General features: G+C 39.0%; 1 protein-coding gene across 3 annotated transcripts in view; it reads right to left on the bottom strand.

The window, feature by feature from the left end:
* Positions 1-17,786, bottom strand: part of A1CF (APOBEC1 complementation factor) — a 50,691-nt gene that overhangs the window by 14,652 nt on the left and 18,253 nt on the right. For 2 of the 3 annotated variants that reach the window (XM_084632932.1, XM_084632934.1), the window contains exons 5-9: positions 17,137-17,375; positions 13,153-13,317; positions 6,637-6,734; positions 4,428-4,701; positions 1,378-1,586 (exon numbers count right to left, since the gene is read on the bottom strand). In XM_084632932.1, coding sequence (XP_084489058.1) covers positions 1,378-1,586; positions 4,428-4,701; positions 6,637-6,734; positions 13,153-13,317; positions 17,137-17,375 — 985 coding nt within the window. The remainder of the gene's footprint in view (positions 1-1,377; positions 1,587-4,427; positions 4,702-6,636; positions 6,735-13,152; positions 13,318-17,136; positions 17,376-17,786) is intronic. The other variant, XM_084632933.1, reaches the window with a different exon arrangement.

Below are 17,786 nucleotides of genomic sequence, written 5' to 3'. Positions count from 1 at the left end.
CCAAAACATTTAATTGATTTAGAAGCATAAATCCCACCATGTGGAATTAAGTGGTGCATCATAGAAGATATCGTCCAACCAGGGAGCCTAGTCTATAAAGGAGAATGGGAGCATGAGGTACCTGAACTATACCTCCTGTCAGGCCCTGCAGTGCTATTTTTAAATGGAAATGTTTAGGTTTTCAGGTATTCCATATTTTGATGAAATATCAGAGTTTTCTGTGGAGAACAGAAGCTTTTTGCAAAAAACTCATTTAGTCAAAAACCCAATTCTCCACTGAAAAATAGTTTTGACAGAAAATTTATGACTGGCCTTAGCCCGTAGGTACTACTGTGATGGTAAGTATTAATAACAATAAGTTTATATCTAATCCAGAACTTTCCCAAAATTCAGGATGGTCTGAATTGAGAATTTTGCATTGCCCAATTAAAGAGAGAGCGGGCTCATCATATCATGAAGGCCAGACCCTCAAAATTCCAGGTAATTTTGTTCTGATCTGGGATTCTGTTTTGAGCCTTTCTCTAATTTCAACAAGTTTGTTATCTGTGTTGAGCCCAGTCCTGCATGTTTTACCTATAAATAACTTTGTGACTTCCATAGGAGTTCTGCTTTTGTCAGGGACTGAATGATTGGATCAGTACATTAAGTTTAAAAGGAGGCTTTGCTGAGAAAATATTCAGGTTCTCAGCAGTAGTCTTTCATGTTAGATTTCACAGTATGCATAAAGTTCTGCCCTCGGATCTGGCAAGTAACTCTCATTGAAATTATGAAAGTCAATGGGAGCTGACATGGTGAGAACTGAGGGAATGTTTAAGTTAATAATTTTTTATTCTGTTACCATATTGGAATGATTATTATAGTTTGAGGCCTCTAGCTATGTAATGTTAATATTGTGATATGCTGTGGAAAGCAGAAACTTTTTTTTAATATGTCCCCATTCTTTGTTTTTCTGTTTTAATAAGTGTTTTTCATTGCTTCCTAAACTAAATGTGTTTTTTAAAAATAAAACATATCAGTAATAATTGCTGAGTAGATATCTCTTTATTAGTGCACCTCCCAAGGATATGCTGGGGCTGAAGTGATAGTAAAAGTAACTTCAATCCAACTTGTGTAGTCTTCAAGAATAGTTGGAACAGGCCCTAAAACAGCAAAACCCTTCTTTAGGCCTAACAATGGTAACTAGTAGTTATTCTCTGTAATGTCTCTTTCAAAGGTGAGCAGATCACTGTGTGAACATACTTATGATCAACTATCAGCATTTTCAAAACAAGTAACCATTCAAACTGAGTCTAAATCTATTGTATTGCTCAGAAAGCATTAAAACGAAGACTAATATGGATCTGACCAGAGAAATTTTTCCTAATTTATTGTACCTACCTGAGGAGCAAGTTTAATTCCATGTGGTTTTAAAGCAATATGGTTCATTGGGGTAAGCTCCATTCCAGGCAAAAGATCATAGAGTTTGTCTTCTCCCCTCTTTTCTCCTTTGACCTGGTATCCACGACCCAAGCCAGTGTAAGCCAAGTATCCACGTCCTCCTAGTCCTCTAACTCCCGCAGCCCCTACAGGTACATTCATGTAAATTTCTAGGAATGTAAGAAGCATTAAACTGAATCAAATCACCGGAAAATCACCCTGATTCTTACTGTAATGGAAAAGTTAGCCCCATTCACTGATTTCTGATAAGAAGATGGGTAGGAACACTGACTGACTGAGAACTGCTGCACATTCATACCACACTATTCACCACGAAGTAGAACTCACAAGGGGAAGTTTCTTTATTACCTTTGGAGGAAAATACAATAATACCATGAATATAGAGCTAGTACCTACACAATTGTATCATTCTGGCTTTTATCATACTTCTTGGGGGGTTTATTTATGTTTAGTGCCTGTAATTTCAGGCTGCAAGGTATGAGCAGCATAGTTTCCTTAGAAAATTCACTGCAGATGAGAAGATATGGTGAATCAGGAAATTCTAATTGATTACAGTACATAACTAAGATTTTCCTTATTCCTATGGTATCACTTCTCTTATGGATTATCAATAATTTAATCAATATAAACCAGATCTCTACCCCCATATCTTTTAAATTGTTTTCCTAAAGTGCCTTGAGATGTTTTAGTTAGAAGGAATGTCCTAGTCGTTTCTGACTGACTTTCCCATCTTCTCTGTTCTGTTCAGTCAACATAGGGCTTAACTTTCCATTGAATTAATGCACAGATTACTTTTGATTTTTTGCCATGTTTCTAACCTGATTTACAGTTGAAGAGTAACAGGAATAGTTAAAAATTAGATTGATTACTGCCCACTGGTATAATTTAAGATTTTAAATGAATTTAGAATACATAGATTCCCCCCCTTCTTTGAACTAATGACTGTTTTCTCACATTACAACTGGTTCCTTTCAGAAGGATTGTTTGGGAATTTAGGAGATTAACAAGTGAGAGCATACTAAGGAAAAGTGAACTGAGTGATTTGGCAGTTTTGACACATTTTCCAAATGTAATTTTAATGGGTTTTAGATTTATATATGCACAGTAAAGCTAAAGTACGGGCAGAAGCAGTGCAAATTTCCCAAACCATACCATCCAGCCAATGTATCTTAATCTTTCTCTGAAGGGATCACTTCTAGGGGAGTTAGAGATTAGGTTAGTTAATTCAGTCCTCATCAACTCTACTGAGTACTTCCGACTGAGAACTGTTTTCTTTAGGACATCTTTCTACCTGGAAATGGGTTGAGAACACCATCTGATTTCACTTAGGACATCAGTCTTCTGTCAGTTGTTAATGATTTCAGTCACTACTAGACATGAGTGAGAAGACTTGGTTTTTGAACACCCCAGCATTTAATTAAACCATTATAAAATAAGTGGGCATGTGTAACATTCACACCTTAGTTTTGGGAATGTTTCGGACTGAAGGCTTCATTCAGGATTCTCGCTAGTCTTTCAAATATTAACTTTAACTTTACCAATCTCTTATGCTATCCATTCCAATAGACTGTTGTTTTTGTTTTGTTTTGTTGCAGGAAACAAAACACAAAACAAAACAAAAACCCTGCTAAGAAGCATGACCTTTTATCATGTTAAATAGTTAATGTTTTGTCTACACTGTGATAGAGCAAAATTGGAACTATATTTCCAAATCTGTGGCGTGAGATATAATAGGATCCCACACTGAAATACCAATCATTTGATTGTTTCAAAATTAAAACCCAACCAACAAGATAGTGCAACAAAACCATCCTCAGTTTTGATTTCTGTAGTCGACATACTTGAAAAGATACTTAATGTCGACAGTGTAACCTGTTAGTGCTTATGGCCACTTCTTGTAGCACAGTCTGAAGCACTTTCTTGTTTTCATCTCTGTTTTGGAGGTTCATTTGTCATTCCCTGTAATGATGCTGTAATGCTTCTTAGGGCCCCAGGATGACTAGGGTAATGGCCTTGCTAGAAAATTTTCTGGTTGTGGGGAGGTAAGAGTCAATACACAGAGCACTGAAGCTCCTGGGACTAGTTAGCTTTCCTGAAATCCAGCCTTGAGCCACTAAAAGGAGGAAAAAGTCAACTGCTAGGCTTCTGGGATTGAATCAACAGCCAGCTGTGGGCAAGGAGTTCTGTTGTGAGTGGAAAACTCTTGTTTTGTTTGTTTTTTTCCCTCCTGGGACAAAATGGAGGATTTTTGGTCTGTTTACTTTGGAGCAAGAGTAATTCAGAGACTGTTAAAAGACTTTAGGCTTTCTCCTGGGCTGATGAGGGAATATATATATTTTTTGTTTGCTTAGCCTGCCTGAAGGTTCTCATCCCCTTTTAAAGGAGAGATTCCAAAGACTGTGGCTATTTTGCAGTGCATGAAGGCTTTTAGTCTCTTTCTTAAAAGGATGCATGATCTGAGGCTATGCAGAATTATAGAAAGCTGGGCTATATGCATAGATCTGCCCCAGTGAATGGAGATTGTGGTAGGTGTAAAGAAGAGGAAGTAGCTGAGAAAAGCAGGAAATTTGGGAGACGATTGTGTGTTCCAGGAAGATTTATTGAATGTTTCAGTGCTAGCAATGGGAACTCCTAAGAACGGGTGGGCTGGAGTTCCTCCATAGTGAGGAACCATAGGACAATGATCATGAGACACTCCTCAGATCATTAAAGACTCAGGAGCAGCCCCAAATTATGGTCCTCTCCGAAGGACTCTGAAGTGCCTGAGTGATGGGGATATGCTTCAACTCATATAATCCGAGGTGGTTTATGCTAATTTCTCCATTTAGTTAAAACTGGTGGATGCCCTAAGGTTTTTAAAACTGTTTAGTGGAACCAGCTTTAATGTGGTGCATGGATATTTGATTTCATAAATTTACCTCCTACTCTAGCTACAAAGCTTTTTCAAAGATAGATTTCTGGGTTGCCATAGACATAGCTGCTGGAGTTACCTCTAATGGATGGAGTTCGGATAATGCCCCTACTGCTGAGGTCACCCTTGGTGGCAGGGAAATGAAGGTTAGGAATAGTCGTGAAGGCCTGAGGTGCATAGAAGACTGGAGCTCCAAGGTAGGCTGTGGCGGGATCATACACATGTCCAAATGTGTAAGTATATTCTCCTTGTGGCATGGTACCTCGTCCCCCTGTACCTCTGGTGTGTCTAACGTAACTGTCTTTGTCTACTGGTTTTGCTAATGTCACTTCAATAGAGGAACCATCCAGCACCTTTAAAACAAGGAGAAATGCATGGAAAAATGCAAGGGAAGCACAAATGCAGTACAATATCCAACATCATAATGACTGTTTTGTATAAGGCCAGCGAAGTTCTGCATTTTGTTAAGCACAGCTACTTAGGTGGGGTGGCTGAAAGAGTCTGAGAATCTTCTGCAGTGAAGTTATGTTCCCACGGGAAGAAAGGCCCCTGGCTGCTGTTGCAAAATGCGTGAACCATGGCAGTCTGCTCGTCTTCTGCCTGCAGCTGCTCTGAGGTTAGAGGAACTTGGGCTATATCTACGCTTGGAGCTAGAGCGTGTGATTCCCTGCTCCCAGGAAGCTAGCGCTCAAGGAGCTAGTGAGCTAAAACTAGTAGCGTAGCTGCGTGGTGAGTGCCAGCATGGGGTAGCTGCCCCAGGTACAAACCTTCCTGGACCTCATGGGGGTGTACTCAAGATGCTGGCCTGTGCTACCATGGCTACACCACTGTTTTTATCTCTATGAGAGCTAGCACAAGTATGCTTACAAGAGCCGGGAATCACAACCCCAGCTCCAAGTTTAGACATAGCCTTAGAGACACTCCTCTTCTGCCCACAGTAATGTGTGGATTCAATCAACCGCTCATTTTAAAACTACACTTTCTGAGAAGGTTCAAAATTAGGTAAGACCTGTTTGCCCCTTTCCTAACCCAAACCTTACCATTTATATTAACCTGAAAACAATAATAAGCATATGAAAACGGAATCCGGTTTTCATTGTGATGTTAATTGTAAGTACCACAACTTCAGTGTTGATTCCAATAGGTGATGCAAAATATGTATCAAAGGGCTTGATGCAATGAGGTACTGTAGTACAGCACCCTTCAATGGAAAAGTGACTGCATTACCTATTTTCCCAACATAGATGTTCAAGATAGTGATTGTACATCTCAGAACATGTGGAGTACATTTGTACATGCACAAGGTGGCTTTATTCGGCTTCTAGATTGAAAAGCACTGCAATTACAAGAAAAATAGCCTCTGTGAAGAGAGTTTTTGAGCTGTATGATACCTGATCCATGACTGTTTGTTTTACCAGAGACAAATGGATTAATTTTCCTAGCAAGCATGTACGCAGTTGCAATGCAGAGCCTATGGAGGGTGTGAATAAAATATCCCATATCGTTGAATTCATGGACCCTGAATTTCCTCTCTTGCTGTCATGTTCTCAGCACAGGAATATATTTTTAATATGTGTGTAGCTCCTATTAATTAAGTTGGAGTTATGTTAACACACTTTTTTGAACTGTACACTCTTCAGAGCAGGGGCTATTCCTATGTGTTTGGAAAGAATTTGGCACATTTGAAGTGATTCCTCAGTAGAAGCAGGAACAAAAGAGGGATGAGTAACACCCCATGATAAGTATGTAATACTATTACATAATATTATACACAATATTTGCAACATATGAAAATAATAAAATAGTTAACTCTTAAGACCTGGTTATTGCATTATAATGCCAAAAAATTGTATATGGCATTAAAATTGGCTGAATTCTGGAAGAACAACAACAGTTTTGACAGATCTTTGTTTGAATTCTGAACAGCTGTTTTGGTTTGACCATGTTTGTAGTCATCATTTACTATTGCACATTGCCTTGTTTTTTTGTTGACACATAAGGAAAAAAAATACAAAAAAAAAGCGCAAGCATGAGATTTTGTGACCTGTTATTCAGTATTAGTCATTTGTTCATTATTCTGTTTCTTGCATCGAATCAGAACAGAACACTACTATATGATTTAGGTGACCAGTTTCCCATTATGCAGATAAATAGTAAATAGTCAAAATGAATAGTTTGTGAACACCCAAAAGGCCGAAACTTGATCACATAAATTGCAAACAATTACAAAAAAGCAAATACAGTTGTATGACACCAATATACTATGAATGCTACTCGTGCAGCATTACCTTCCCGTTTAAGGCTTTCATAGCTTCAATTGCATCGTCTCTGTTATTAAAGTGTACAAATGCATAGTCTCTGATTTTCTTTATTCTTTCAACTGCACCTACAAAAATGTTGGGATATTAGTTCTGCAACTGTCTTTTCAAAGGAATACAGATTCGAAATTAACATTCTGGGTTGTGTTTTTAGCTCTCAGTTTTACAAAGCACAGTTCTGATCTGCAGATGCTTGTGCATATGAGTATCTCACTGAACTCAGTAAGATTACTTGTGTGTAAAGCTAAGCTTGTGCATAAATAATTGTAGGGTCATGATCAAAATGAGTAATTACTGAACCTGTCATGCTATTGTTTTAATTTGGTCTGATTACCCAACTCAGAATGTTACACTTCTCAGAGTTTAAAAGTTTAAACAGACTAAGTTAACTAAGTAGTCTAGAGACCTGATATTGCCAAGTACTTTTTAAAACTACATTGGTTTAGTTTTTCATTTATGGTTACAGAAAAGTACAGTTAATTGAACAGAAAAAGTAAACTTAAATATATGTGATGTTAATACACACTAAAATAAGAGTAACCCTCTTTTACCTAACAAGTCAAGGCAACCCTTGCAGTCCTATTTTCAGATATATGAAGTCAGCTAGATCAGACTTGGTAAAAATCAGGGCTGAGAAGGAAACCATGTGCAGTAAATGGAAATAGAGCAATAACCTTTACCAAGTGCAATAGAACCATGATCTTAGCTTTTAAGTGAAGCTCTTAAGTATTCTAGAACCAGATATATGAAAATTAAAAAAAAAATTACAGTGAGGAGGTGCATTCGAGTGCATTTCAACTCTGAGGAATTTTTATGTCTGGTAGTCTCCACCAGGATGGCTGAATGCAACTGTCAGCTGGTTATGTAATATATTCTTGAATTATGTCAGATTCCATAGAACATTCACATTCAGTTTGTTTAAAATGTCATTTGGTGTCATATGCTTGCATGATGGATTCAGATTACTTCTGGGCATATGTGATACAAATTCACTTTGGTTTTGTTTATTTCTTGCAGCTTGTCCTGACTTTTACATCCAGGCAGCCTCAGCGCAGCCAGCAAGTTTAGAAGTACTAGTTTCCTTTTACAAAAATTTGCCTCTTTCTCACTTTATATCAGAGCCTTTTCCTGTGTTTCCACTGGCTACATGAGATGTGATGTGTGTGTCAGCACCCATTATAAAGTCAACAAACAGGTTTGTCATCTGTCTTGAAGAACTCAAAGCAGTCCTGATTTCTGAATATTTGTTCTACCTCCTGATTGCCAAGCAATTTTGCAGAACACATGAATATACAGACACATCAGCCACACAGCAGGAGTGGGGGGAACAAGGATCAGAGAAGATGAGTTTATAATTGATGGTGTATTGAATATGCATCAGTTTACAGATTTTCAGTGAAAATGTCAGATTTTTTAATCAATACAACAGGCCTTACTGCCCCATAACCTCAGCCGTGCTGAACACAATGCCATCAACAGCCTCAGGAACAACTCTGACATCATAATCAAAAAGGCTGACAAAGGAGGTGCTGTTGTCACCATGAATAAATTGGAATATGAACAAGAGGCTGCTAGGCAGCTCTCTAATACCACATTCTACAGGCCATTATCCTCTGATCCCACTGAAGATTACCAAAAGAAACTACACCATCTGCTCAAGAAACTCCCTGAAAAAGCACAGGAACAGATCTGTGCAGACACATGCCTAGAACCCCGACCTGGGGTATTCTATTTGCTTCCCAAGATTCATAAACCTGAAAATCCTGGATGCTCCATCATCTCAGGCATTGGCACCCTAACAGCAAGATTGTCTGGCTATGTGGACTCTCTCCTCAGGCCCTATGCTACCAGCACTCCCAGCTATCTTCGAGACACCACTGACTTCCTGAGGAAACTACAATCCATCGGTGATCTTCCTGAAAACACCATCCTGGCCACTATGGATGTAGAAGCCCTCTATGCCAACATTCCACACAAAGATGGACTACAAGCTATCAGGAACAGTATCCCCGAAAATGTCACAGCAAACCTGGTGGCTGACCTTTGTGACTTTGTCCTCACCCACAAATATTTCACATTTGGGGACAATATATACCTTCAAATGAGTGACACTGCTATGGGTACCCACATGGCCCCACAATATGCCAACATTTTTTATGGCTGACTTAGAACAACGCTTCCTCAGCTCTCGTCCCCTAATGCCCCTATTCTACTTGCACTACACTGATGACATCTTCATCATCTGGACCCATGGAAAAGAAGCCCCTGAGGAATTCCACTATAATTTCAACAATTTCCATCCCACCATCAACCTCAGCCTAGACCAATCCACACAAGCAGTCCATTTCCTGGACACTACTGTGCTAATAAGCGATGGTCACATAAACACCACCCTATACTGGAAACCTACTGACCACTATACTTACCTACATGCCTTCAGCTTCCATCCAGGACATACCACAAGATCCATTGTCTACAGCCAAGCTCTAAGATACAACCGCATTTGCTCCAATCCCTCAGACAGAGACAAACACCTACAAAATCTCTATCAAGCATTCTTAAAACTACAATACCTACCTGCTGAAGTGAAAAAACAGATTGACAGAGCCAGAAGAGTACCCAGAAGTCACCTACTACAGGACAGGCCCAACAAAGAAAATAACAGAAGTCACTAGCCATCACCTTCAGCCCTCAACTAAAACCTCTCCAGTGCATCATCAAAGATTTACAACCTATCCTGAAAAATGATCCCTCACTCTCACAGATCTTGGGAGACAGACCAGTCCTTGCTTACAGACAGCCCCCCAACCTGAAGCAAATACTCACCAGCAACCACACACCACACAACAAGAACACTAACCCAGGAACCTATCCTTGCAACAAAGCCTGATGCCACTCTGTCCACATATTTATTCAAGTGACACCATCATAGGACCTAATCACATTAGCCACACCATCAGGGGCTCATTCACCTGCACACCTACCCATGTGATATATGCCATCATGTGCTAGCAATGCCCCTCTGCCATGTACATTGGCCAAACTGGACAGTCTCTACACAAAAGAATAAATGGACACAAATCTGACATCAGGAATCATAACATTCAAAAACCAGTAGGAGAACACTTCAACCTCTCTGGCCACTCAGTAAAAGACTTAAGGGTGGCAATTTTGCAACAGAAAAGCTTCAAAAACAGACTCCAATGAGAAATTGCTGAGCTTGAGTTAATATGCAAACTAGATACCATTAACTTGGGTTTGAATAGAAACTGGGAGTGGCTGGGTCAATACACATATTGAATCTATTTCCCCATGTTAAGTATCCTCACACCTTCTTGTCAACTGTATAAATGGGCCATCTTGATTATGACTACAAAAGTTTTTTTCTCCTGCTGATAATATCTCATCTTAATTAGCTAGCCTCTTGCAGTTTGTATGGCAACTTCCACCTTCTCTGTATGTATATATATATCCTCTTACTATATGTTCCATTCTATGCATCCGATGAAGTGGGCTGTAGCCCACGAAAGCTTATGCTCTAATAAATTTGTTAGTCTCTAAGGTGCCACGAGTACTCCTGTTCTTTTTGCAGATACAGACTAACACTGCTGCTACTGTGAAACCTATTACCACTAAAGTTAATGGGAAATGTGGGTTTCAGAGACTCTTTGGGTAATCTGATCCATAGTGGCAGCTCTAGATTTTAACTCCTCTAAACTGAACAAATTGTTACTGGATGCTGCGTTACTGTCAAAAGGCTTTCCCAGTACAGGATCACTGGCTCAAATGTACAATTCAGTCCCAAGGTGTTGCAGTTCAGCATTATGTCCAGTGCAAGAGGCTCGAGGAGGGGGAAAATCATTTCAGACTGTTGCTGACATTTCTGAATATAATTTCACTATAACTAGAGCTGTGCTCGTTTCCCCAAAGCTCAGATTTGCTACTATATAACCAGTTTCTTAGAACATACAACAATCTCAAAAACAAGTTGTTTCAGAATTTTAATCCATCTAAAACAATAATAATAATAATAAATATTATTAATAGTAAAATAAAAAAGAGGGAGAGACAGAGAAATTTCCAGTTTCAAAATGATCAAACTGCAAAAACATATCATTAAAGCAAATGCAATTTAAAAACTTCCATAAACTGTTTGGAATCCATTTCCTTTGAGCAAATTTGGTTTAAGTAAAAAATGATGGAGTTTTATAGACACTTTAGGTGACTATAAATGTGTTTTTTAGGGAGTGCTAATAAGTTAAGTGTTCTGGAGCAAATTGGGATTAATAATGGAGGAAGAAGCTGAAAGTAAAATGATTTGTCTAACAACTTCATGTTTGCTAAAAGTATTATACTGAGGGATTAAGAAGACAGGAATGACTCATAAAGGAATTTCTAATATATCTTTCAGCTGCAGCCTAATGTGAAAAAGAGAAATTTATGTAGCAAAGAGAAAGCAGAAGAGTTAAGATGCTCTGTAATACAGCTTTAAACTTTAAGGAGAAAGTTAATAGAAGTGAGTTAAATTATGAATGATTTTCTGGTGCTGAGCACAAGAAAGTAGTGCAGAGATTGTTGTATTTCTTGGAGTTCCAAAATGCACTTCTTTATACAGAGTTGGATTTTCAAAAGCTTCTACATGATTTAGGAGCAAAACTCCCATTGAAAATTAATGGAACTTATGCTCAACTCATGTAGACACTTCTGAAAATTGCACCCTACATACTCATAGGTGGAAAGGATAATATTAGGATAATTTATGGATTAAATTATAAATATCGGTTTGTATTTTTATATAAGTTTCTGTATGTTATTCATTTCTATGATGGGCAATTAAGCTTATACATTTTCAAGCGTTGTATTCGATGCGAGTTCTGGAATGTAGAACATAAGTGAATTAAATCCAGAGCAACCCACCCATCTCACTTGGTGGGAAACATGAATGGACCTGCAGTGTGGTAGGCAGCTGGAGGGGGTGGGGAATACATGCCTGGGAACTCGGGGCAGGTTTTCCCCTGCCTCCCATTGGCCACCCAGAGGGAGATGAGATCTGAGTGGCCCCTCACCCCTATAGCCCTTTGTTATTTTAACAACTGCATGGGGTTTTTTGGAGTATCTAGCTCCAAAAAGCTGCTCCTTAGTGGCCCCACTCTCCCTCTCTGTCATTGTAATATAGAAGCAGTGTTTTTTGAGTGTTGTGGGCCAATTGCCTATTTTGGTATCAGGAAGGAATTTTTCCCTTTGGGGCAAAATTGGCAGATGCCTGCAGGGTTTTTGGCCTTTCTTGAACATCATGGAAGCACATTTTGGTTTAAATAGCAGTAGAATGTAGAAATTATTAGTCATTTGCAGGAAAGTTGCAACCAGAGTCCAGTGCGGTTACAAAGCCAAAAGGGCCAGCAGCTCTAGGTAATTTACTGGGATTTTGCTGATGGACCTTGTGCCTCTGGGACAAGAGCAGCCTGAATTCTTCACAGAGTGAGGTATCTTTTTAGTACCTTCTGTCCCACTTCTGGAGGTGGGGAAGGTGAGAGGATTCAGAAGAGTGAGCTGAGTACTATGCGTAAGCTGAGGAGAGTCTATCCTGAGTTATGGGATATAGGTTGGGAGCCTGTAATCCCATACTGAACCCACTCAGATGCCTGGTACTGAGAGATGGAGAAGGAGGGGCATACTGCCCTCTCCCCAGTGTTAATAACTTTGTGGTCTGTCACTTAAATCCCACCCTGTGCCTGTCTTCATTCACCTGCATGTCCTGGTCAAGTTAAATACGGGTTTAAAAAATCCAAGTGCTTTGTGATTCTTCAGTGCGCAAGTTTTATGTCAATATTCATTATGTAAAACCACCTTTAGAAAGCGTATGGAATTTTCAAAAGTCAGTCAATCATTGCAGGGAGGAGTGAAGCAGCCATACTGAATCACTCTCTTTTGAACATTGTCCTTTTTCATAGAAGAAGAATAGTGAAAAGAGTCTATCCCACTTACATAGGCTCGCTCTCCTGGGAGGTAAAACCTACCCCTGAAACAAAGCTAATGTTTAAAAAAATCAAAATAACCTTTCTGCAGAAATCAAGTTACTGGAGAGCATATATACAAAAATCATGTCACAACAGAAGTAATTTTTACTAACGTAGAATCCTTAGGACTTTTCATATACCATTTTGGACTGCAGCAGAGCTATTTGACTTGCCAAACCACCCTGAAAATGTCAGTTGTCCTGTCAATTAGAAAACAAGCCGCTTACTGGATGATCTAATGCCAGCAGTCGCTGTTTTAGGAATTTAAACTGGGTGAAAATTGTTTCAACACTTGAAGGTTTTACAGGGGAAAAAACAGCTATTTTATCCTTTATGCTGGTGTTCCACCAATTTAATATTTCAGAGAAACAGACCAACTACTGTTAGTTTACTATAACTGAACAATATCTACCAATTTAATGGACTCAAACCTGCAACAGCTAAAAACCTACTTTATGTCATTTCCTACCTGGTTTAATATTGTTGAATTCTTTTTCAATCGTCTCTTCGGTGGTTGATAGCATAAGGTTTCGCACATACAGGATTTTAACTGATGACATTGTATCTTCATCAACTTCAACTTCTGGTTCTGCCCAGTCTACAGCAATAGGATGTCCCCATAACTGTATTCTTCCTGCAAAAAATAATAAATAATTGAAAGTACCATTGTTCAATTGGTTTCTAGGCATATTGATGTTTTGTATAACATTATGCTGTGGTAGTAGAAGTAGTAGAATGGAATGATTATACAGAAGGTCTAAAATTTCATGCTCAAAGCAATGGCACATATACCATATGTTTCCAGAAACAGATAGTCAGATGTCCAGATTTTATTCTTCTAGCACTGCAGATGTGCAGAATCCAACAAGGATGGAGAGAAAATATGGTACGGTCCTCAAACATTTTCATTCTATGAACCACTTAGAGAGATCTCTTAATGAACCTGCTTCTCTTCCAAAAATTCCTTCCCTCCACTGCTTGGTTTCAAAATGTTTCTTTCTGCAGCTGACTGGAAAGACTCCACTGACTACAGTATGATAAACACTGTGATTCTAAGAAGTTTAAGTAAGACTTATGTTCTCAGAAATTTGATTTGTGTGCAGTAGTTTGGTCCCTGTAGCATAGTGCTTCAATGGAAATAGCGAAGATAGGGGAATGCAAGGCAATACATTATTACAAGAAGGGCCTTATGTGGGGGAAAGAAATGTCACTGACTTGGTGTGTATTGGATGAGCCCCCCAAGGAGAAATTGTAACTGATTTGGGGAACTCTAAAGGGAAAAAATTAGATGGCTAAAAAATCAGTGCTATGGCAGCATCATGCATCTCATGTCCATAGTAATAATTTACATTTGGTTAATTAATCCACTGCTTTTAAATTCATCAAGAGTGTTGGCATAGCTTTGCATGCAGCCACAGAGCTGGTCTTGAGGTCATGCAAATGATGCTAATGAGCACTGGCAAGCAGCCTTGTGCAGAGGCACCTCTTGTCTCCTACAGATGGCAACAGTAACTGCTTCACCCAGCTTTCCTTCCATTCCTGCACATCCTGTAGGGAATTTCTCCTCTTCCAACAGTAATTGAAGCTTAGCTCAGCCACAAAAATCTCAGGACCTTATTTCCTGCCCAGTCTTGTCCTGGATTCACCCAATAACATCAGAGATGTTGTGACAAAGTCAGTGCTTTTTCATTGGCAATTTGAATGAGTTCAGTAAACCAGTTTTCTCCAGATGATGCATTTATATCCAGCCTAACAATGGAGGTTAACAGTGTAGTCCTTCCCTTATCTTGTCTTTCTATGATTTTTTTTTTACATTTGACAAAATAGAGACAAATTTTAGGGACTCTCCCCCCTTTTCCCTTGGGAACGGGGGTGGGGGGAGGAAGGGGAAGAAAATAAGGAGGGAAGGAATTTGAAAACTTATTTTTGTTGAAAAACTTGGAACATTTATGAAGACAAAAATGTTTCCTTTCAAAACAAGAAACTTTTTGTTCTAAATAAATCTGAAGTGAATTTGGCCAACTCTAGCTCTATATCTTTTCAGTGCTAGCCTAAACTTGGCTTGAACTGTTAATGACTAAAAGTAGTCATCTGATAGCTAATTGATAGCCTATGTAACATGTATGGCTTTGGTCCAGTTCTCAGTGGTCATGTTCAAATCATCGGTAGAAATAACTGGCTGGTTTTGCTAGCACTCTCTTCAAGGCATAAATAAGCTTGGACGCTGAACTTCCCTCATACTAGAACTTGATAAAAAATTGCATGGAGGGAGGAGAAGAGACAATGTTTTTTTCAAAAATTGTGTTCCTATTTTTGACCACCTCTACCTCATTCCCTGAACTACCCTTAGAAATAGTCCCTCAAGAAGTGGTTAGGCTCATAGTATGACGTAGCTTGCTCTGCAACTACCTGAGTTCTATATATCCACAGAACAGTGGAAGCTTTACTTTTCAATGAGAGCTTAAATCTACCTTAAAGCAAAACATATCTTAAAACTTTGCCCACTGCATCACGTGGTGATATCACAGTATAATTTATTTAAAAAGCTTTGAGTGATATTAAGTTGGCCAGCTGCATATGATCTTAAATTATGCTCACATGCCAAGGTAAATATAGAACAAACAAAAATGGCTATCTAGCACCATACTTAAGCGGAAGAACATTTTACAATTATTTGACCCTCAAAGCACCTCTGTGAAGTATTATTCCTATCTGGCAAATAGGGAAAACTGAAGGAGTAGGACTTGGCCAAAGTCACACTGTGAGAGACAGAGCTACTTAGAGAATCTTGAACTCTTAACCCCATCTCCTTGCTTTTGTCACTATTCCACATTTCTGCCCATATGTAAAGTTCAGTATAAACATGGAACTTTTGTAACACTAGATGTGTTGTAAGAGTGATGGTACCAAGATCTAGTTCTCTTTTCTGACTTTCATTGTACACAATTTGAAGACCAAATATTGATGATTAATAATGCATAGTGACTTTCACATGATGTGTGTATTATGGAAGTGGATCTCTTAAAGGCCAGTTGTGTAAACTTATCTTGGGGACTGACAGTCAAGTTGGTTTCTTTCCATCTTGATCATTATCACAAGTATTAGAGGTTCTATAGGCCAATTATAAGATACCTATGTAACTCTACTGTATTCATATTACCCCCTTGGTAATACCTGTACAAACCTACTTAAAAATTAATCAGATCTCATGGCTAAATAATAGTAAACTTTGCTCATGTCTTCAAATGTAGCATGTAGTAAATTCTTATTCAAAGATAATCCTTGTGTAATATAAGTCTAGGCATAAATGCAATTCCTCATTAGAGATTTCTTCGTTAGGCTCCAGTTAGGAAAGCATCCCTGTTCAGGAAAATGCTTAAGCACATTCCTAAAGCTAACTATGTTCATAACCACTTTCCTGAATAAGTGCCTCAGACTGTATTCTCCAAATCCTGCAAGGTTCTGAGTACCATTGATTCCCACTGTAGTTAATGGGAGTCCCCAAACTTCTGGATTAGGGCCCATAAATATTCCCACATTCAGCAATCTTGCCATCTCCCACACCCTCCTGGGAAGAAAACAAGCTTTTTTCTTTAATGCAACTTTATATCCTTGCAAAATCTGTAGCAGCTATACTATCTCAAATATATTAGACTGCATCAGTACAAAGAATGATAAATGGAGTTTATCAGAGATTTATTTCTAATTTCAACAGAGATTGAGCCTAGCAAATCTCTTTGAACTAAGAAAATGGCCTAGCAGGGCTTATTCCACTGAATTCCACTAAATGGAGGTTAATCTGACCTGTATTAACTGCAAAAGTATTGTCTTTTGCAGCTGATTTTGATGTATATAATAAAGTACATGCATGTGTATGTGTTGGGTGTCTTTGTATTATGTGATGTGATGGTGGCAAAGATCACATTAGGCTTTGTATTAGAGTAGAACTGGTTGGGAAATTTTTGTTGGAATGATTTTTCCGATTGAAAATGTCCTTCTCCCAAAATCAAAACTTTCCATGGGAAAATTTCAATTTTGCCCCAAAGTCTCTTGATCAAAATGATGGCTTCCCAACTGCCCCCTTGGAAGGCTCTTTCCAATTGACAAAGCTTTCTGGGGGGGCGACCAAGACTGAGCTCCCTGTCTCTGCCTCCCAGTGTTCCCCCAAGTTCCAGGACTGGACAGTCAGCCAGCTGGGAGACTCAGCCCCCGTCCCTCGTGCCACTCCAGGGCAGTAAAGGCTAAGCATCCCATCTCTTTGCCTCGCTGGCTCTGGAGCTGGGGAGAAGTGAAGAAGTTCAGTAGCTAGGCTTTCTGCCTCTCCAGCAGCTCTCCAGGGCAGACAATAGGAAAGCTGAAAAATGTCAGTGTTTGCTGTTGGTTTCTTTAATGCTAAATGACCTCGTGAAGCGCCATAGTGAAGGAAGCTGCATGACCAACACTGCAGACAAACCTGGTAGCAGTTTTCTTCTTGCCATTGCTGCTGCTCGATGACTTTCATATTCCACAAAAGCAAAGCCACGGTTTTTTGTTTTGTCTGCTGCACTGGGATACACAATGACATCAATGACCCCATCTGTGACTTTCCTCATCTCTGCTAAAATTTCTTCTCTCTTCTTGTTTTTTGGGATTCCTCCTACAAACAAACGGCAGTTGTCTACACTGGCACAAACCCCTAGGAGTCGTCCATTCCTGCATACAAACAACAGTTCCAGTTTGTAATGAATCAGGCTCATTTCTTTGAGAAATCACAAGCCTCATCTTCCCAAAAACCATAGTTTAAAACTTATCAATCAGACCAGTCCTTTTGAGCAGTGTACTCCATCCAATACACAATCAGCAATTGTGCCAGACAAAAAGGAATATATTCAGAATTGATTTTGAATGTTCACACACCCACAACTTGAAGGTGAAATTGGAGCTGCAGGCAGCTATCAGTATTGTGAGAATATATTGCTTGGAAATAATTTGAGACTTTGGGAGAAATAAATTTCAATCTTTAACTTCCTAGGTGTTTATTTCCACAACTAGCCATTGAGGGTTGTCTTTACCACAGAACTTTACCATTGATGAACACAACAGTGAAGAATTGTGTTTAGCTAA

The sequence above is a fragment of the Lepidochelys olivacea genome (assembly GCF_965140295.1).
Source record: "Lepidochelys olivacea isolate rLepOli2 genome assembly, chromosome: 7".
NCBI lineage: Eukaryota > Metazoa > Chordata > Testudines > Cheloniidae > Lepidochelys > Lepidochelys olivacea.
This window is presented reverse-complemented; position numbering and strand designations above follow the sequence as displayed.